The 23,512-nt window shown below is 40.9% G+C and overlaps 1 protein-coding gene across 8 annotated transcripts in view; it reads right to left on the minus strand.

Annotated features, from left to right (window-relative positions):
• LOC138186964 (zinc finger protein castor homolog 1) overlaps positions 1 to 23,512 on the minus strand; it is a 162,608-nt gene that overhangs the window by 18,522 nt on the left and 120,574 nt on the right. For all 8 annotated transcript variants that reach the window (XM_069127324.1, XM_069127321.1, XM_069127322.1 and 5 more), the window contains one exon: positions 16,224 to 16,287. In XM_069127324.1, coding sequence (XP_068983425.1) covers positions 16,224 to 16,287 — 64 coding nt within the window. The remainder of the gene's footprint in view (positions 1 to 16,223; positions 16,288 to 23,512) is intronic.

Consider the following 23,512-nt stretch of genomic DNA (forward strand, 5'->3'; position numbering starts at 1 on the left):
CTCGATCTTCTTAACTCTTTAATTCATAATAAGTCGTTTCCTTCGACTTGCACTCCATTCACTGCATTCGAATGTTTCTGCTCTTGCTATAAAATATTCCGTTTGATTGTTACAAGTCAAAATCACTCGAACGATAACTCGATGACAATAGAATCTAAATATTCTTCCCTCTTCAACCTTTCACTTGTGCTTTGTACGTGGTAATTTAACAATATGTATATATAACAATAAAATATTTCTGTTCTTATTGAAAATGTTTCTCTTAATTGTTGGAGACTTAAAAGCTCCTGAAAGCTATTTTCTTTAAATGGACAACTCGATGACAATCAGACTTTCTTTGATTTCAATTGTGATTTCAATTCCTTCAACTTGTGAGTTCTATGTATTATAAGAATTCTAATAGTATTATCAAATCTTTTTACTCTCAGAATGTTCCTCTGCAATGTTAAACATTTAAATGATTCAAGACATTTCGCTTTAGACCTAAATCTTCTTAACTCTTTTCTGCTTAATGAATCATTTCCTTTGACTAGTGCTTCATATATATGTAGATATGACAGGAAATCTAACAACGTTGTCTGATATTTCTGCTCAAATTAAAAATATTCCTTCTAATTGTTGAAAACATAAATAATTCCAAACATCTTTCCCGTAGATGCGACAATTCGTTGACGATAGGGTTCAGAGATTCGAGGCGTTTCTTTCTTCTTTCCCTTTTTTTCAACGATACAAATGCTACCCCGCCAGAGTGCCTTGTCCGTTCGGTTCGTCGATCGGCTATTTTTCAACCAGCCATTGGCAGCCCGGACGATTTCGAAAGACCGAGGGTCGGCGTCGGGGTAATTAAATTTAGAATATTTTTTAAATTTCTCCGATTCCACTCGAATGATTTGGCACGTGGTCGCTCTCTTGTCTCCGCCTCGTATAGAGAAGAAGAAGAAGAAAGAAGCAGTGAAACCATCAACGGATGGAGGGGAAAAAGCGCGAAGGGAAAACAGAGAATCGATTCTTCGCGAACCTCTTGCAAAACCTTGTTGAGTGCTGACAGTAGCGTAACCATCGATTTTGTAAACGGAATTTTCCCTAAACGAAACACCTGAACTACTTGCGCAATATCAAACCAACGAGCTAATAAAAGAATCATCTCACGCGACTTTGCGAATGACTCACTAACACCTACACGATTTGCACTATTTTCACGCGTTACTCTTCTTCCTATCTTCTGGCCAATTTCGCAGACACGCACTAGTTTCATTAATTCGAAAGGAGCTCGTAGCAGAATCTCATTTGTTGGAACGAAATTCTAATTAAAATCTCTGTAGTTGTTGCGATGGTCATTTACTCGTATAAACTTTATAAGTTTAAAAAAGATGATACCGTGTATTATTTGTGTAGATATTGAATTCACTTATTTGAACGTAAACTCATATTATGCGAATGATAAATAATATACGTATATAGTGAGAAAAATTGATGAACTTGCATTTAATGTACTCCAATTCGTTATACGAATTCGATGCTCCAGGAATGCTGCGAATAACACAGGGTGATACAACCCTCAATCACGTAATATATCGCAAGAAAATCAGATCTACTTTCTGGATGATCGACTTTCAGTCGATAATATGATAAATTCTTTCCAATTCGAAGATGGAGAGTTTATTCTGAAGCAGGAGGACTAATGAAGAATGCGGTAAACCTCGATTATGCAATGTATTGCAATAAAAAAGGAATTCTGGTTATAAGCTAGAAGAATCTTAGAACTAAGTAGAATCTTTTCGTTTCGAAAATCGAAAACTCATTTTGATACAGTTATTGATATATTTCGTCATTCGTAACGAAATATTAATTAATATCCATCCAGCTAAAATCTGTTCGAACGGAATCCATTTATTTGACTTCCTATTGCATGACTAAAAAATAACAATGATAAAGAAACCCGATGAATCACTATTATACGAACTCCAGCTGCAAGAACCTTCGCCTCCGGACAAGTTCAGAGAAATGAAATCCCTATTATAATTTAATTCCAAGTTGCTGTGGATAATATTCCCTGAAATCGAAATTTCCTCGGGGAGAACGATGTGTCGAACGATTCGACTGCGGTTGTTTCCCGTGCCCCCTGCAAGACCCCTCTGTCACGGCCCTGACCCTCCGGAGTTCTCCGGCCGTTTTAGTTCTTGGCCTAGGGCTAAAACAATCGGCGCGGTTCGTGGTCTTGGTCTCGGTCCTCTTGCTCGGTCGTTTCCACCGACGGTGCGACGTTCTCTTCTTTTTTCTCGCTTTTCGCCAAGCGCGAAATAACAGAGAAGGCGGGCAGAGGAGGACGGGACGAGTCGGCGGCCGTGCAAGCGAGAGAGGAAGAGGCGGCGGAGGGCCAGCTTCAACAGCTAACTCGAATTACTAAAGCGCCGAAGAGCAACGGCTTTAAGCGACTTATGGCGAACCGAGAGGAACGACGCGGGATAAAGCCGGGAAGAAAGCTCGATTTATTAACGACACGACGCAACGCCACGCTCTCTCGCTCTCTGTGATTTTCTCGACCGGCGAGGAAATTGATTTACGGGGTTACTTCCCCGAATCATCGTACCACCGGCCGGAAATTCGGCCAAGTTATGGACAACGAAGGTATACGACCGTCGAGAGAACGTGGTTTTTTCGTTCTTTGATGGAACGACCATCGAGAGAACGTAGTTGTTTTCGTTGTTCGATCGAACGGCCACCACTTAGAGAAGGAAAACTCGAGCGTAATGGATACTAATAACGCGATGAATTATTAATCCGTATACTGTTAAGATCTGTATCTTTTAATTACGGATGTTTCCCGTTTCTTCTTGCGTGAATCCTCGCCATCAACGTGATTCCATTGCGGAATGTGATTTGGAGAGGGAGAGGAAATGAACTGCTCGAGATAAGAATTGGTAATTGATTGCAGATCAAAGAGATTTTTATATGATCGATGGTGTAAAGGAAGATGTTGAAACAGATTTTCGATAGTCTGTTGAACAGTTGAAATTGGAAATGATTTTCTATTGGAGCAATTAGAAAGAGAGAAATTCTAAATTAATTAATAGCAAAGGCATTATTTTTTAAATAGATGATGACAGAGTTGATGTATCTATTCAGAGCAAACAAGAGATTCTAGAGCTTGAATAGAATTCTGAATCACACCTGATATAGCTATTTATTAGTCATAGACCATCGTTTGATCTATGATATATTCCAATCTTCAATACGTTGAATGCATTAGAAACGTGCAGAAATTGCTTCAAACAATTCATGGACAAAAGAGCGAGTCCCTTAAGAAAACGATCATGAAGCTACCTAATAAATAACAAAGAAACAATACATACGCTTCAATAAATCACCAACTTCATAAAGATACATCCCTTTAAATTCATTCTAAATTTCGATTACGAAGAATTTCATTTGATGGATAAAAATCTTCCATATCAAGTGTGGTGTTCAGAGAAGAATCGCCAAGTTCGAACACAATAGAAAGCAAATGAAAATTCACGTAGTGAATAAAAATGTATCCATAGCAAGCACAGTAATCAGAAAAGAATCATGAATTTCAAGTACGTGGTTCATGTATGGTACACGAAATTGTTTCTTGGTAGCTGGCCTGTCATCGCGTGCTTAAAATGAACGAAATGGCCCATTACTGGCTCTGGTACAGTGGATAAAGAACGAAGGTATACCGAGTAATCCAGTAAAACGCAGAAAAACACTTTCTCAACGGAGTTTGCCCCTTTTCTTCCAAGAGCGGCTCGCGATCTTCCGACCCCTTTTCCTCCCGTTTCGCGATTATATTCTCGAAATAGTCAACCGGATGCCGGCCGACAGCTCGCGGATATTCCGTATATTTCTGGCTACGCTTTTTCCAACGAAAACGAAGAAAACCGACTGGGTCGATTTTGAAAGAAACAATCCCCTTCTTCTCGTTTGAAAATACACGTAAACAATATAGATGGGAAAATGTATGGAAAAAGAAGAAATGGAACGAGAGTTTGGAAAAGAATCTGTACGAGTTCTATTCGCAGAAGAATCATGGATTGAAAGATTCGATCGACACACCGTGTAATTTTCTTCTCTCGATTCCAGTTCCAAGCTCATCCATGACGATGGACTCATGGCTACTGGGTGTCTTCATACGGACACGCGATTCATCTGCTCGGTTCATTAAAGAGATACAACGAAAACGAAGACAAACCATGAAATCAGAGTAGAAGATTGAGGAAATGATTAAACAAAATTACGAGCGGTGTATTTAATATGCTTTCGTTTTGTATTTTTTAATGTGCTAATTGAACGAATGTAGAATTCTGCTTGAAAATTGCAAATTGAAATCCCAGAACCCGTAGGTGTACCCCGAGACTTCACGTTTTATGCGGTTTAACGTGTGCAAAACTGTTCGAAGGGTTTCGGATTAAGCGCTTTCCGCGTGGCTGGACGAGCATGGCGTCTGAATTACTTCGTGAAAATCGATAATACACTCCTCTCCATAATGCTGTCGGCGTACGGCAGCTGTTAAAGTGTTTGACAAATCGCCCCTTTGTACGAATCCACCCATATCGGTTCAAAACTGCTTGGTGTATCTAACCTCGATTTCTACTTCCCACTATATAACAAAAAAATCGCACTTTAAACAGAAAAAATTCAAAGGGATGATACTTTCTTTGCGAAATGCAGAGCGATTCCCGGTAAAAAGATTTCACAGTACAAAGGGAAAGCTCCAATATAAATGACATTTATTTGAACGAAACTGTACTGTCTGATTAGATGGACTTTTAGAGGCTGAATCCACTTGTTTGCGTGTAAATTCCTAGTATAAGAAGAAAAATCATAAACAGTGGAAGGATCACTTTCAGTGTATGATCTCCAATTACATAAACTATCTGTTCTTTCAAAAGTCCATATAAACAGAATTCTACTGTAGTGTCTTCGACAGCATTTACTAGCAGATAAGTACTTTTGCATTATGTCTATGGTATCAACGAATACGAGACCATTGTTAAATGATTTTTCCATCGTATTAAGAACACATTGGCACAATATTATGGAGTACACCGTAATGTCATCATTTTTCGAAGATTATGGTATAGTTACACTTTTCATGTACGCAAGGAACGTTAAACTATCATACAGTTTCATAAGTAGAATATAAGAATAATTTCAAGTACCAGTATACTAAATAAATTGATATGGACATATTTGCCCCCCAATAAATTGTTCTGGTAAATGATTATTTAATATCAGACCTACTTAGTCATACAATTATATCATTTGTGGATCTTGGAAATGGACGTCCAAGCAGGATCCCACGCGTTACGAAACCGCCTGCATAACAATCGACCTGGGATCGTTGGAGTTCCAACGAAAACGCTGAGGGATTCGCGAACAGGGTCGGGGCAGAGAGAGAGAAGGATCGTTTTGCTCGAAACCGGAATATTTCTTCTCCCTTTCCGGTGATTCTGGAATCCGAGACGGACGCTGGCCGCGCGCGCGTTCTTTTTCTCGTTGTCCGGCGTTCCCTTTTTCCTGACGGGATTCGACGGGTCTTACGGGGCCTGGCCGCGGGGAAAAAAGGGCCCCGGCTAATTAATAGAGCCGGATTGAGGAGCCAACCGACGCGGAGGATCGACGACTCTCAGGCCCGTACGAAAAATAAAATGCGCCCCCTCCCCCTCTCGAGTAAATTAACAGAGTGGAGAGCGAGCTGCCGCGAGCTAATTAATAGAGCAGCCAAACAGGAGAAGAAGGGAGATGCCAGGAAGCAAGAGAAGGATATAGTTGGACCATGGGGTATCTCTGGTCTTCTCGTCCCTCTCTTGTCTATCTCTTTCGTTTTCGCCCCTTTTTTGCGCACGAGCAACCATCCAAAGGATCGCGGTCCTTCGACGATGGTCTTGTTTCCCTGGGCCACGTTCGAGAGCATGCTGGCTCGCCTTTTATGAATCGATTCGATTTATATTCCCGCGCGTATAAATATTTAAGTATGTAATTAAACGGCTCCTCTGGCTCGACCGCGGCCGTTGAAAACGCGCTGTAAAAGGAGAAACGCGAACGTAATGATACGTCTGTCGATCGATTACGAATGGAAATCTCGCGCCAATTCCTAGGCATCCGCAGAGTGAATAATCGTGAATAATTTTCAGCCGTGCACGGTGGTTCGCTCCCCGTTAAGACGGATTCGATGTTTCTTCTCGATACAGTCGATTATCGAGCCGGCGGACTATCATGTTTATCGCAGCAACGTGAAATTCCCCTCATTTGATGGTCTTTCGTCCGCTCGAGGATAACTCGAGGAAGAAAAGTAGCGAAGATAAGAAAGATGTTGGACTGTTTGGAAAATTTGTAAGAAAAATTTAAAGACAACTTACGAGAGTTTAAAACAACAGGAGAATCGCCATTATGAAGAATTCTAGTGCACCATTCGAGAGAAGAAACCCGGAGTTATGCTAAACATGATAGAGCGATATACCATTTGTATGATACTATGATAAGGACTGACTTTAAAACGATTATTTGAAGAAATGTATAGACAAAAGAAACGAATGTGAAAATCGAAGTGATATGGAAGAGGATTCACAAAATCAATATTTTATTGAATAATATATAGTCTCTTTCGATGTCTTCCTACTAATCAAGCTATTCTTCACTTCTTCAAAGAATCATTTGTTTTTCTCAATACGAATTCCTCTAAGCAGTTAATGCAAGCTTTCAAGTCTTACAACTACTCTAATTTCTTCAGCTCTGAAAAATTTGATAAAAGCAAGACTACGTTATAGTTGAACGTTCCAACACAATCAACCAATCAGTTGATAAAAATCCCTTAAAGCATACAAAAGGGAAAGCGGGGACCCATCTTCTTCTTCTCTTTACGGATGGCATTTTCATTCGGCGGTCGTCCACATCAGAAAATAGGAATATTTAATAGCCATGAGGGCTTCCGCCATGATATGTGCCAAATTGGCAGTCAAAACACAGAGGCGCCTAGTTGACTGACGACCACCACATCCCTGTCACCCTTTAGGAGAAGAGGCACGCTATACGTCCGAAAAATCGGATTTCGGAAAAATACGGGCGCCGGGATTTGAATCCAGGTCCCGAACGTTCGTACCCTAAGACGCTAACCACTGCGTTGCCGTCGTCCGGCAGTTCAACGATCCAACAAATGTCTTATTGAGAACCGAAACCTTTTTAACCAATCGAAACTGGTCTGTCTTTCGAACGAGAAACGATATTGTTTCCAAACTTAATAATTAAATACTTGACAGAGAAACTCATGATTGGGCACTGCGAATTTTTATACATTTGAAGATACAAGATCGCACATAATGCACACAATATGAAAAAAGATTATATAAAATATCCGAAGTATAATGTTTTCTATAATATTTGGTAGGTGAAACAATTTTCTATCGAGTCTATACCTTCGCTGTCAAAAAAATCAATTGTATACTCTCGAAAGCATAAATCTGCATAAAAACCCGCAGTGTGTTCATGAGAAATTTCTTCCAATTCTACCAATTGAAGAATTCTATCGAAACCTATCCTGACGTAGGATACATTAACTATTGAACGCTATACAAGCTTTCTGAGCAACCTAATAGTTTTATTTCTTTGCTTCTCCGTTCCCTCGCTATAATTAACGCGAGAGCAGACCAGGGAGGCGAGCGGGGGTTGAGAGTAACAGAGGCTAAGATATCTGGCAATAAAAGTGGCGAGTTCGAAAAGGGAATTGCGAAAGCAAGTGCGAATGCCGCAATGTTAGTTGGCCGCTTGATTGGCCCCGATCGCCTTTGTATCGGGAAACAAACGATTGGCAATCGCATGCCGTCCTCGAAACTCAGGAATCCATCGTTGCTCGATCAAACGATACTTCGCCCCCTTCACGCCTTCTTCTAACCCCCTTCTACGATCAAGCGTATTTCAGATCATGTGCAACACGCCCCTCTGCCCCGTTTCATCCACATCATGCTTCGTTTCGGTTTTGCCCGTCCTCGTTTTTTCCTGGCCGACGTTTCGCGATTTTTCAGTCGCCAAGAATACACGACTTTATCTCACCGCGCAGTCGATTAACTAATCGATCCTTCTAATTTCGAGCTGTCGCGAACCTTGAAACCGGTATCTCCGATCGAGTTTTTTTAGCCTCAGCCAGTGGAAACTCGTTATACGATTTCAATATAACGTCGCGTTACTTTTAATAGTATTCTGTTATATTTTTATAATAAAAGAATCTAATTCTATCGATAATATATAGCGTGCAAACCGGTCAAGTGGTCCAAGTGGTTAACTCTTCGCTTTTTGAAATTCTTAAAATGTTAGCGAGCTTTGATCGATGCTGATTGCCTTACATGCGTATAATTTCATCGATCTTCTTTAGTTTCTGGTTTATCCAATTAACTGATTAGACAAATACGCGGCTCGTATACATCATCATTACTTATTCTCGTTAATGGCTGATCAAGAATTAAATTTCATCATAGATGCGTAACTATTATCCGCGATTTCAGTTATTCATGGAGAACTGTGCAACCTTTGCCGCGGATTTAATTTGATTCGGCTGTATTCCAGAAAGTCCCAACGGGCGGACATAGTCGAATGAAATAGCGGGATGTTCCGCGCGCGGAATTTCCAACCGAATCCGTTTTTACGAGAAGTGAAAGAGGGGGTGGGTGGAGCGCCACCAGTGCGGCATTTTGCGGAAAAATGTGTTTCTTTTGGCGGTATGCCCGATAGCATCGATGGGCCAAAAGCTAGTAAGGGGATCAGCGAACACCGCGCGCTGAAAGAACGGAACGAGGAGGATCCTCGCGGTCGCGGCACAGGAGAACGAGGAGAGGAAGGAGGACACGGGGGAGGATGGAGAAGAGCGAAAAATTAGGGACGGCATTCCGTTTGTGTACCGATGCATTTCGGTGACCGTTCAACGGCCGTGGACGTTCCTTTTAATGCGATCGCGATTCCGCGAGCAGTAAGAAATTAATAAAAAGTTGAGGAACGATAAATTAGGCCGGCGACGAGACGGCGCGAGAAGCGGCTGACGAGGGGAGGGAACACGGACGCCGCGGAAAGAATACCGGTGAACGAGAAGGGGACCGACCAGGCCAGTCAGGGCGATAATAAATTTCAAATATAAATAATAAAATTTCCAATCTGCCTGGCTTTCGAGTAGTTTTTTCCCAGGGGACCGACTATGCATCTAACTCGACCGCATTGTTTCGCTTCCACAGTGAAATTCGCTGTTCTACCCTCGCTTAGTTTGTCCCTTCTCCGAATTCTTTTTACTTCGTTGACAATGAACGAAACACGTCTGAGATTTTTGGCGAGAGTTTCATTAATTCGCCCCACTTCGCTTTTTTTTGCGACCAAGGCTGTGAACATACAGATAAGCGGTTAGTAACAATATTGGCATGCGGAGCATTGGCATTGGTTGTGCCATCACTTGCTTTGCCGCTTACCGCTCTATATGTTCGCGTTCTAAGAGAGTACGAAGATTTAAATAAAATTATAGGTGAATTATAAATTTGTTGAACACAGAGGCTGTGTACGTTTTGCGATATACCAAGTGCATTTGAATTTACGATCTCCTGTGGCTGGCGAGATCAAAAGGGTCTTTAATTATTTTTTATCGCGCCGCATCCACCTCGGGGCCAACCGAGTCAAAGATCTCGAACGCGGTCCTCCTCAAACAGTCGCAAGGAATTTCAATCAGTCCCAGACGGTTCACGAGTGTTAGCGAAATTAGAAACACAATCGGTCCGAGGGCCGAGGTAAAAGGGAGAGAAAAAAGGGTTGGAAAAAAGAGAAGGAGAATAAAAGAAATAGAGGAACGACGCCCATGTCGTAAGAGTTTAATGTTTATGCATGGGCTGCGAAACGAGCCGAGCCGAAGAATAATGCATCTGTAACCAATTATGCGGAGAGGGGCCGGCGCGAGAGAGCCAGGCGAGAAGGAAACCAGCGACAAGAAATCGCCGGTATCTACTTGTCAAATATTTACTTAACCGTTAATTCGCTGAATTTCAACCCCCTTTTTCGAGTAATGGCTGGCGCCCGTAGATATTTCTCGGAGATGTTTTTAATCAACCATGAAATTCGCTTCCATGTTCGAGGGTGTCCCTGTTAAATATCGAGCTGCTTGAGCAATCATTTCTTGACCGTCTTGTATATTAATCTTTCATTTTGTAATATTGAAATTAGAATATTTTCTGTACTAATTATTTTTTGGCACAAATAGTTTAATATATTATCATATAAATTGCTGTACCTGTTATACTTTTTATACAACACTTCTTGGACATTTTAATGTTAAAATAACATTCATTATTTTGGTATACATAATTTAATATCGTCTTACAGGAATGACATGTTGCAGAAACATTGCACAAAAACCGGGAGCACTTTTTTGGTATATATGTAGTACGAAATGGCTTCTATTAATAGAAAAATGATATTTCCTTGGTCACTTCAATTTTTTCGTTAAGGATAAACATAATTCTATACTACAGAGAACGTATACGTCTGCTTTTGGTTTACCCAATACTTGGGAACGTATACGTACTTTTAGAATACAAGATACTAGTACAGCATATGTGAAAAATATGTGATACTGTTTAAAAAATGAAACTTAAGCTTCGCATGTTTCTTGCACGTCTACCTATACTAAACTAACATCAAATTACCGCCGTCAATACAATTCTACGTCAACTCATCTTACATGTGAAACATTTCTTTCAAACACTAAATAATTTACGAATTATTTGTCACCGTGTACGCATAAACCAATCTATAAATAAACTTGCATGTCAAAAAGGAGAAGATTACCGAAAATCCGACTAGTCATTCACATTTCATCCCAGAACTACATTCTTCCGGAGCGAGCAGCTTTTGGGACTGGTGTAATTCCTTAAAAATGCAGCTCCTCAAATAAAAGGAAGCGAGAGTGGTCCCCTAAATCCGTTTTCACGGCAACCGCATAAGTCAGGAACGATTTTTCTCAAAGCCTGGCTGCTCTCTTGGCGACTGCGTTATGACATATATATGGTCCTTAAAGGGGGGCCCATTGGTGGGGGTGGTGGAACGTCGAGGAACGATGGTAGGGAGAAACGACTATGGAGAAAGAAAGAAAGAGAAATAAGGCCCCGAAGGGTCCGTGGCTCCGAGTATATGCAGAGAACGCGGTGCACCAGTTATTTATTGTAGCTCCCGTTTATGCTTTATTTGTTATTTGCCTGGTCGGCTGGCTCGGCTTGACTGCCAGCCCACGTAGGTGTACGAGAACCTCTACGAGGGTACCTTATCTACCTTCCAGACATGCGTTACACAGCCGTTCGTTCGCCGAGATGAGCCAGATTCGCATAATTGGCCGCTTAATACGGTGCATTTTTATCCCGGTCGACGAACGTGCAACCCCGCCGATCGAATAGAATTTTTTCCTCCTCCTTCTCCTCCGTATGTGCACGATGATTAAATCCTTCGCGGGTCTGATTTGTTAATCACCGTAACACGAAGTTAATGAGATTTTCTTGGAAAGCGGACAGATATACGATGTGGAACACGATTTTCATTTTTCTCGCGTGTCTAGCTACTTATACACTTTGACAACGAGTAAAATCGAGCATCGATTGGAAACTCTTATCTGGATTAATAGAATTTTACGTCGTGTCGAGGATCGATATTTGAAACGTGCGTACTACACGAACTACGTAACATGATCGTAAAGAACAGTAAAGTGGCACGGAGTTGTTCAATTAATGCTTATCGCGCACTAACTGTACGTAACCGGGACAATTTTCGGCGGATGTTCGGTATATTAATGCAACAGAAGGATGCACGGGATAAGTCGGGGATCTGTTAATTAAATTGTATTTGATACGAATTAATGACCGCGCGTATCATCGTGCCTGTTAAACCATCCGTCGTAAATGATTGTCGAACAGGTGCAGCACGGCAGACGTGGTTCACGGATGTCGGCGGTAATTGTTCCAGTCGTAAATTGCTTGTAATTGTTTAAAGCCCGTCCGTGGCATTCTACGTAACGCGTGTTCGCTGAAATTTCGATGCGGACCGTAATCGAAGGCTGGCGAGCCGAGGGCCAGCGGGTCGCGGATAATCAATTAAGCTTCGTTTGTACATCCAGGGAATGGTAGTCGTATATAAACGTGGAACAATTGCTTACAGAGCGAGGGATCTTCGAATCCCTCGTAATATCTTGTCATCGTTGATTACATGATAAAGATCAAGATAACGAAACTACATGCACTGACAGCGACTTGATATCTCGCAAACTTTTCGATCGCATTTGTAACGCTTTTACCTTCATGAACGATGTATAAGTATATAAAGACTATAAAGAGGAAAAATGATAAGCGATTATACTCATGTTACCAAAACTATCCCTTTATTTGCTTGTGACATTAAATACGTATTTTTGCATTTAAAAAATGATTTTTTACCTGATCGTTATCAAAATTTCACAGATTCGTCACCTGTTTTCAAGAAATTTTAGTTCGCGAGCGAGTTGTCCGCAATCAAGAAATTAACGAAAATGAACTTTCTTCATACTAGACATTTAAGATCATCATTGAATCATTGAAAACGACAATTTGATATATCTCGAATCGCGCTCCTCTTTTCTTGATTCTATTGCACATTAGAATTACCAGCTCATAGAGTACACGATTGATATCGCATTCTCAAAAAAGGAATGACTTACTTCGATAAATAAATTCGTGGCTAGAAGATGACATAAATAATCGTATTCTAAGGTAAATTTACAGAAACGGTGTTTGTTGGAGAACGTCGTTGGAGTGGAAACGACGGAAGCGGTAAACTATCGTGGCGACTGCATCGACGCGCTGCGTACACGCTCGCCGATGGTTAAGTCATCTGTGGCGTAAACGGCGCTCTGAAGAGCGCACGTAAATGCAAGGTGGTGGGTAACGTGAACGTGGAACAACGTGGTGAAGAGAAGTCGCGGAGAGCCCAGAGAGGTAGGAACCGAGGTGGATAGGAGGGCGAAGGAAAGCACTTCCCTCATTCGAAGGAGACTCTAAAAGATGGTCCAGCGATGAGACATTGTAACACGAGGGGCAAGAAGAGGGCCGGGGTGGGGAGGGGTGGGGAGGGGGGAGAGGGGCCGAAGACACCGCGAGAAAGAGAGAATAATGCGTTAAAGCAGCAAGCAGCAACTACTCTAATTGGCCACTTTGTCCATTTATTCGATTTATTTAAATTATGGGACAATTGACAGTAGGCATTCTATTTTTTAAATCTCCCCGGCCAACCGGTTGATTGGGCGAGATTGGCGTGAGACACTGGCCCCACAGATTCCCCAGTTGTGGGCTTAATCAGCTTTGATTGCTGCCCTCTCTCTCTCTTTCCCTCTTTCTCCTTCTGCGCCGCCGCTCTCCCTCGCTCTTTCCTTCTTTCTCTTCTGGCCATCTGTCGCACCGTCTCTGTCCCGCCGACTCATATTCTTTCTCCCTCTCCCCTTTTTTTCCTTTCTCGTTGCGGGGCGAGTACAACGACGAACCCGAGCGAACAACGCACAATTTTATTTTATTCGGTTTGAACCGCGGATCTCGCGACGAGCTTAATATCGTCCGGGAGCGCGAGAGACGTTGATTGGCCGATCCGAAATTGTGGGAATGTGTCTCTGGATAACAGAGACACCGAGCGAGGCCGCCCACTCTTCTCTTTCTCTCTCTCTCTCTCTCCCTCACACATACACACACCCCTCCCCCTCCTTCGGCCCTCCTTTGTCAAACGATTACCATAATTTCCGCTGTCAGTTCTGATTCGTTTCTTCGTTTTCAACTGAAAACCTCGTCGTCGAGCGCGCGACTCGACGCCCGAGTGCAGACATCGAACCGTGTGAGCATAAGCGAAAGAGAAATAGGCGACAAGGAATTCGCGCATTGCTAATAAAACGAAGGAATCAACGAGACACAACGCAATAGGTAGACAGACGTTGAAGCTGGCGTATTTATAAACGAGTATCGACGGGATTACGTAACGTCTCGATCCTATCCCCGCGATGTCCTATAATTAATGAAATTCTCATCGAGTCACTGACTTCTCGATTCTATAGCCAATCGATCGTGGTGCTTCGTGGCCGATCTAAAATTAACTCGTGTCGTTAGAACGTCACTGGGACCTCTTTTGCTAGGGACTTTTTCGTCTCGTTGCATGCAGCTCGTTTAGGAATCTCTTTGCTCCAACATCTGATGTAACCTTTCTTCTAGAAACATTCTTATTCACCGAGGAATAGCCTAACTATATATCCTAGATAATCGCGACAATACATCGCACCATTAGTCTTCCTCTAAATCTAAAATTCCGATTAAAAATCGACAAAATTACTGTGATATCTTCATTTCATCTATCATCAATAATCAAATTTAGAGACAAATTTAAACAACTACCCACTTATCGCAAGTAACGACGACAGGATCAATCGTATCATCTAAGGAAAATTTCTCTGATAGAATGGCACCCTACTAAAAATCGACGGAACATCGATCGAAATTTGTAAAATCCTCATCATCCAAGAATAACCTAACTGTACATCGTAAGTAAACGCGGCACGATCTATCGTATCGTTTAACGAAAATCTTCAACGATAAAAGAGCGATAAAAGGCCTCGTTGAGAATCGATAGAATTTTTCTAAAATCCTCATCATCCCTATTGTCAATGACTATAACCATGTTTCTTCATCGATATGTGACATAATTTTTCTGAATGGAGTATATTGGGGTGGTGGGTGTGTATGGGGGACCTGCATGAATCCGTTTCCACGCACGGTCTTCCTCTCTTTCCCGATCGTCCGCGGCCACGCAAACCCCCTTCAGCCCCCTCGTGGGACCCACTTGCGCTCATCCCATTTCCTTGATAATTCCCATAATGCTGTGGGCGGATATTCCAATAAAGGGGGAAGAGCCCCAGGCCACAAAACGCTGAAAGCATGGGACACGACTCGTTTCGTCAGGTTGCACACGATTTACGAGCCTGCACCGATTCAATCGAATAAATAGAAGGCGAGACGCGTGTGCGTCCTTCGTTTCCAGACGAGATTCACGGACCGGTCACGTGGCCGTGGGAATTGATAATTGGTCCAGGGATACGGGACCATCGTGTCCAAGACGATTTGAACAATTTCGGAAAAACACAATGTGCTTCAAAATCTCGGAAATCGTGATTCGGAACAAAGTAGGAAACGAACTTCTGATACAGTTTCTATGATCGAAGAGCTCATAACAAGAACAACCCTTGTGCGTGTTTGTCTTCATCCAGGAGAGCAAAAGAATTTCTCTTTAATATATTTCAAAGGGAAAATTTTTGTTAATAATTTCCAATGTATCCGTAATTGTATCTAATTATAACAAAGAAGTGAAGTTGTCAATCTCGTAATGTCAATTCTACCACGTTGAATTCTAGCTTCTAATTACTAGAATACATTGTTATCAAAGAAGTCGAAAGATCCGACGAGAGTAGTTCTTGTTATGAACTGTCCAATTTTGTACAAGAAACTTCAAATCACAGACTCGGATACTCTCTGATTATTCGGTATCGAAATTATGAACCACCTGTTGAGTCTGACTCATCCCTCTAACGAAGTAAATGCAAACGTACTATTGGAAAAACGATTGAAGCTTTCAAAACCGCGAACGAGTGAGCATGACCTTCGGTGTAACAAGAGATTTTTATCGAAATAATTGAAAAGAAATAGAGCAAATGGATGCATTTAAACAAATACGCGATTTTCCAGTGTAAATAAACGAACATTTTCATCGAATGTATGGCAACAGGATTTTATCGCAACAATTAAAAAACAGAGCAAACAGGCTGATTTAAACAAGTATGCGGACATTCGAGTGTAAATGAATTAAGACTTTCATCTTAGGTGCGATAACAGGTTTCTGGTTCTGGAATAATTAAAAAGGAATGGGACAAATAGGCTGGTTTCAAGCACAGATCGTTGTCGATTTCAACGTGCACCGCTCGCGACCCCTTGCCTGCCCTCCGCCCACCCCCGCGTCGCCGACCGACCGATATCTTTTCCTTTTGTTTTCCCCGTTGCACCTTTCTTTTTCTGTATCCCTCCCTTCCTGTCTGCTTGCCGGTTGGCGCAGGGTCGTCGAACGGCGGAGACTCGATTTGAATCTAATTACGATCCCGATAATTCCGTAAGGAGGCGGAAATAGTAACTCACCGGAAACCTTCGGGTCAGCTGCCTCCACCTTCATCGCCGCCAGGCTCGCTATTGTCGGCGGTACCTAAAAGAAAATACATTACGATGTACAATGCACCAGCATGCTCAGGGCCGTGCTCGCGATGGGGACGAAAGGGGGGAGTCGCCCACGCAACACGAATGGGGGAGAGACGGAGCGCGCCTCTATGAATCCGCGACACGTGTCGTTAAAAAGTTGAATGCCTCCAAATTATCCGGGGCACGAGATCTTTTGGGAAAACCTGGTTACCCTAACTAGGAGGCTGCGACTTTCTACGTGTCGATCTGCAGGGTGTCCTAGGGTATAAGTAAGGAGGGCAGTTTTTATTTCTCACAGGATGTAACCTAATGGCAAAATTAGGGAAAGGACGATCCATTATGATCGTGTATCGAAGGATATTATGACACACTTGTGTTGGTTATAATTTTACTAAATTGGTTTACGACTTTAGAAACTTCTTATCTGACTCATATGAGTCGAAGAGGGAAAGTTCGGTAGGTTATGAAAGCATTCGAACACTTGTAAAAATGTTTTATGAATATATTATGACATATATTATGTGCGTTATACGGAACACTTTGAAATTTTATTAGCACTATAATGACACCGACTAACGACTAACGACTATCAAAATTATATTGGTAAATATATATATTTAGTTACCCACACATAAAATAGTGAAATTCGAGACGATATTAGTATTGAAATAGGGGTATTAATTCTTTGTATTTCGTATTTTCGTATTATAATTTCTTAGCGAAATTGTAAATGACCATTTATTATTTAGCACTTTATGGTCATTTTCAATGAACATCTTTTGATTATAGCCATAGAACGCAATGATAAATTTTGCCTGTTAAACGATAGGGCATCCTGCCCTAAATAAAGGATGCTCTTTGAGAGGCTTTTTTCCTTTTATAAGACCGGTACACTTTGGTGTAATAAAATAAATCTTTGAATTGCTCTAAATTGAGCTCCGTGTGGACCATTCGTCTCCCCTTCTTCTTCGTAGCGGAACTTTCATTTGTCTAGAATATCTTCAATTAAAGATGGTTTCGTGTGTACGATAGGTACTGTGAGAAATTCCAGGAATTAACCTTTAGTCGGCGATTTTTCGCGATGACAGAAATTGCGCCTTTATCGTTACGACATCCTCTCTTCGAGACGTTATGCGAAACGGAAACGGCTTCCGGTTCCCCAAAAACTTTCAAGTACGAGGCATAGGGTCGTCGACCTTCGAAATGCAATGTGCAAATGTGTGTCAAGAACAACTGCAGGAAAATGCGTTTCAAACCACGTTTTCGATTAAGATTTCTGATTCCGGGGAACAAATTCATTTTATCAGCGATGTTTTCTTTCACATCTATCACAATTCTTTTTCTGTTAAGTTTACAGACTAATCCTTTGACAGTTTCCTATATTTCCGTATATCAGATTTAATAAATACGTAAATTTCAACTCTTTATAGGAAATAGATATAAATAATTGAACGAATAATTTTACGTATGATGAAATTTAAACCTTTATTGCTTTTTTGCTTTTATTGCTGTCTTTGTTGCATATATTTTCGTTTCATGCATTTGTCGTATATCCTAGAAATTTCAAAATAACACACACACACATGTTACATCTCAAAAGCTTGAGATTGAGGCAGAAAAATTCGAAGAGAATTAAAATATCGTCAGAGGATAAAAGATTAAATTTATAATGCTATATTCGTCTGTTTGGTCAAGTCTCTCTCGAACTACGTTGTAAAAGATTTGAACGTGGGACAAACGAAGGAAGAGAAAAAAATCAGAATAACGACGCTCGAAAGGGACGCCAGTTGTCCGGAAGCCCCATCGCGGTGCAAATTATTCGAATCCTGTACGATTTCCGAAGCCGTATCTGCGATGCCGATCCGTGGCGTCGTTGAATTTATAAAGCGATTGCCACATCGTGTGTTCATCGTGTTTGTCTTGCGTGTCTTCTTTTCCTCCCATTTCCATTTTCAGCCAAAGGGGTCGATTTTCTTTTCTGTTTCTGCTTTCCCGCGGAGAGAACGCGGCTCACGTGCACGGCAATCGCGTTCCACCGATCCCGTGGCCAACGATCCACCATTTATATTCTATGCTCATAATTATCGTCGACCTTCGATGCCCAATATTACGGATCGCTGTGCGGATTGCATGGCAATGCGCAACAAAGAATGTTTCGCGGCCATTTTCACGGGAAATCGATCGATAAGTCGACAAATTCAGGGAAGAGCGTGGAAATTCCAAGATTCTAAGCTTGTTGACGAGTTTTCAACGCGCACAGAGTGAATACTTTATCGCGAATGACGCGATGCACAGTATGTTTCGTAACCGTTTCTATGGAAAATCGATTGATGCTCTAGATTGTATTGGGAAGAACATTTATTCGATTCTAGATCTTTCGACGAGTTTTAAACTCACAGACAATTCATATGTATCCGAATTATTTTTTTTTTTTTTTTTTTTTTAGTAATTCTAAGAAGAGAAAATCGATAGATGAGTGAACAAATTCAGAAAGAAGCGAGTAAATTTTAATGTCGCGAACATTCCGACGATTTATCGAAGCGCAGAAAGCGAACACGAGTATTTCAATTTTGATTTATATGTTCGTCGTGGACAGTTTAATGACTAAAACGGGGAATAATTAATTAAGGTTTCGAGACCTTCTGCAGATTCCACCGAGTAGTTGCGTTCTATCCTTGGGTGATTCACGTCGCCAGAATGCCGCGCAAACGTGACAGAATTTGACTGGTAGACGGAATCACGGATAGCATGAGAATTTTTGTCGTATGAGACACTCGGCTAATCCGTGTCATAAAGCGTGTCCCCCTGGTTGCTTCTTTCCTTTAATGGCCAGCGATAATGTTTGAAAAGAATATTCAGAAGAGAAGACAACATATGTATGTAAGATAACCGGAAGAAGCGTGCGACCACCACAAAGGGGAAAGAAACCAGCGAAAAGGAACCAGCCCCCTTTCCAGACATCGAAAAGTCAGTACGTGCGCCACAAAGCAGATTTCGATTGCAGAGTGGCCCACCATAGGGGTTTCATAGGGAGTCCCATAGGAGGTACCATGTGAAACTCGATGTATAAGGAAGAAAGGCAAGAGAAGAAAAGGAGGACGAGGAAGAGAGCCAGAGGAAGGAAGCAACGATCGTAGAAACAAATAGAAAATACTATACAACGGTTACGTGTATACGTATGTATACGTATATGTATGTGCATGTTGGTTAAGAAGACGACAACGACGACAAGAGAGGAGGAAGAAGAAGATCGGCCACGAAAAGAATGAGCGAAGAATCGAGCAAGAGAAAGAGGAGAGGGTAAAAGAAGAGCGTTCCAGAGTTAGAGGGAGAGAGAAAAGAGAGAGAAGAATACGGAGGGTAGGAGGAGCGCATGGGGGGAGGGCGAAGAGGGAACCGGGAGAGTATAGAGGTATATGAGAAAACAATAGAGCTGATTTGCAAACAATAGAATAACGTTAAGAGTCGAGTATTATACGCCGTTGTTACTTCTTGTGCCATAACGCCGGAGAGCATATGCCCATTAATATTCAAAGGCGAAAATAATGTAAACGACACGACAAAAATCGGGGGAATAATTTCAATTCTCCCCGTATGGGATTCCATCGTGGCGATACACCGAGCCTCCCGGGCCATTTCGTGTCTCTTCTTTGGCCACGTACACATGTATATTTAGCTCGACTTGCACACCGCCGCCCGGTACACAGCGAGACCGATGCAAACGCCGACCTATCGTTTCCCGTGAATTTCCCTCCATTCGAACAGTCATCGCCATAAACAGAGGTTTTCTCGCGAATCGTTTGAATGGGGTGGTTGCACGAGCGGTTTACATTCTATATTTAGAGTCCCTGGTCATCAGTTACATAGGAATTTGCACCACTACATTTTCCACGTTTCCCAATCTTTTTAGTAAAATCGTTCAATTTATTGTTATCGTGCGTTCCTATTTCTTAAAATTATAGGAATATAAATCCGTATAAATTCCGATTTTTATTTAGCATTATTAGATTTTACAACAATTGCAGATTTCTTGTTAAGAGAATAAATTGTATAAGAAGGCCGAAATTGACAATTGTTTTATCTATTAACATATTGTGGTATCGTATCGTATTATACGTTGAGTAACTTTTAGTAATTCTTCGATTCCTCCCAAGAAAAATCGATAAAATCCTGACGTAACATATTCGTTTACAGCTTCGCGGTTTTCTATTGGGTTCAACTTTGTACCCTTTATGGCATTCTGTAATGATCAGACTACAAAAAAATTTATCCGCGCTAAGTGTAGATAATAAAGCGAGTGACGTAATAATTTTCAATTATTCTCTTCTATTCTATCCAATTTGGTTTTCGTTCTGTGTTTGTTTAAATATTGAAGCTGCTTCCTTATTGCAGCGAACCCTACAATTCTATCTACAACATCTACGTTATTCGTATAATTTTTATCACAGGACAAAATACTAGGCTCCTTATTGTTAGGCTATTCAAGGTGTGGTGCGAATCTTTATTTACTCGCAAATACTATATGAAACTATATGCATGAAGATTCTTCGTGATATTCACGAGGCTGTTCCAAGTTACTGGAATAACCCGTGTATGAAACTTGTATATCGAATGTAGGGTGTGTCGAAGGATGGCGTAGAATGTTAATTGTTCTTTTAGAAAGTTAATTCCCCGACGCCTGACGTAATGTTTCTCACCCAAACCGAACCATCGGCGATTTTTTCTCTTTTCTTGCGTGGCGATTTGAACAATCCTACTTCAGACGTTTTATTAGTCATTGTGAAAATGCAATCACATTAAAACCAAGTTTCTTTCCGTTCAAGTCGGTCGTCCATCATTTTTCGAAGCGATTTCGAAGCGAACTCAATTTCGAAGCGATTGTTAGCAGCCTACACGCGATAAGATAAACCGAAGAATCTGTCCAAATTTTATGGTGACCGGGCTTTTTATCGTTGGATAAAATCGAATTGCTTGTCCTTTTTTCCTGCCCCTCGAAGCGATTCTGTACGCGTGCGCAGTGCGAATCGAGGGGAAAGGAATCATTGTTCTCTCGATTATTTCATGGGAACACGTCTGAACGAATTAAGGTCAAGAATCAGGGACTCTCGGAGATTACGGCAATGCATATCGAGGGACAAATTATGATTAGTTGATTCGTGGTTCCAGGAACCCCTGAATTATTCTAGCGTAGCTACGCGTTTCCCGCTGGAATGCCACAGACTTTTACGAGTCTGTCGACGAGTCATCATTGAGCCATCAAAGAGACACGATGATTCACTGCCCATCGTCGCTAGAACCTTCTATTATTTTTCGTCGATAATATTTTCCAATTATTTTTAGGCGAACTACGATGTTTTACTCGCTCGGAGAATGTTATTTTAAAACGACGAAGGTACAGTAATGCGCAAAAATTGTTGGCTATTTACTGCTGCTTTTCTTAATTAAAATATTCTACCTAGTATCTAGTGTTTCGTTTGTCGGAAAGTAAATCGATCAACTCTATTTTTTAATGGTTTCTCAGTCTTATTACATATCTACACGATTAATGTACGAGTTTCAAGAAACGAATGACTAATACAAGTTCATGGCCATTTGATCGTAGTTTCTCTGACTCGTCAATTTTTTAAAAGTATCCTAATAAATTGTGTCGAACTACGTATCGAGTTAAGTATCCAACAAATATAGAACAATTTTAGAGCGAACCAAAAAAATGGATGTCAAAAACGTAAATAAATTTAGAACAGAATGGCAGATATTTTTGTCATCGAGAGACCAGAAGATCATACAATATATTGCTTACCTCAAATTAATTAATATTTTCTTCATCGAACAACGATGTAATTCTTGAACTAACCATTTCTTCGAATAAAATAACAAAAATTAAACACAACATCGAGTATCTTTGTATTCATTTATAATAGCAAAACATTTTGACAGATGGCATCAAACCTGTGCACAGCAGGTACTGTAGTTCTAAACTAGATCTAAAATATGATGCTAAAATACGACTCATTTCTCTATAGAACTATTCGATTGCCATCGAAGTAGTTGAAGAAACGAAACGAGAACTAGCTAACGATGGAAACGAAACGATTTCGCGCAGAGTCAACTCTGCATACATCATCGAATCATCAATGCAGCGTGCTGTAACATGTTCTTGGATGTAGTTCAATTTCACGGAACAACGAACCGCGACCAACTAGATTTATATTGCATCGTGGTAAATTTTCTACGCAAAAAGACATAGAAATGAAAATAAACTGCAATTCGATATCTGCATCTGCAGCTTTTTCGCGGCAGAAATCTTTTCCTGATTTCATTTGAAGCGTAAAAAAAGAAACCTGTTGGGATTTGTAAAAACATCGAAGAAATCGCAATGAGAATAAATTAGTTGGCAGATTTGGTTTACAAGGGAAACGGCAATCAACGGGTCGAGTCAATTAAGGAAAGCTTTTAAACCGCGAACAAGATTTCACGGTGAATTAGTTATCTCGGGTATTGCGTGAGCCAGTCACCAATAAATTGAGATAATTATTTTCATATAATTGGCACGGCGTGTATGGATCTTGGCGTTGGTCATTAAAGTGGAAACAAGTTGAACGAAATCCAACCGCTGTAGCAGATGCTCGCGGCATGTTGACAATCCGGTGTCACGTCATCATCAACAGGCCCGGTGTCCACGAGGTCTACTATAATCGATCTACGTCTTCGAGTCACGAGTTAAGCTCGATTCACAGTGGGTTAAGTATGAATAACTACACCAAACTATCTTGTTTCTTCATAAAATTATACATAGAGCGATAAAAATAATCGGCTCGTTCTATTATTTTCCTGATCTTTAATGCATCACATTATTTCTGTCTATAATTAAATAAGCTACGTTGAGCAAACGAAGAGCGCTTTGTCGTTTGTGTGAAATTTAATGAACAAATATTTTTCTTCGTTATTTGGCTAATTTATTTTTACTATTTTTTGCTTATTTCCTTTTCACGTTTGTAACCATTAGATACTTCATTCTCAAATTTTGAAATACTTCACTGATGGAAAATGTAGTATCAAAATTTAAATATACTAAAATGTATATACTAACGTATATGTGAGGTATAATATTTTTCACTGAATTTTAAAAATAACTTTTCCACTTTTCATTAAGCTTCGAAGAAAATTCTGAAGAAATTTAAAAGATTACATTTACCAAAAAATCCACCGTAAATGGGTTTCTTGAAAAAGAA

Source organism: Bombus flavifrons, chromosome 14, assembly GCF_040668555.2.
Source record: "Bombus flavifrons isolate JBK064 chromosome 14, iyBomFlav1_principal, whole genome shotgun sequence".
Classification (NCBI taxonomy): Eukaryota; Metazoa; Arthropoda; class Insecta; order Hymenoptera; family Apidae; genus Bombus; species Bombus flavifrons.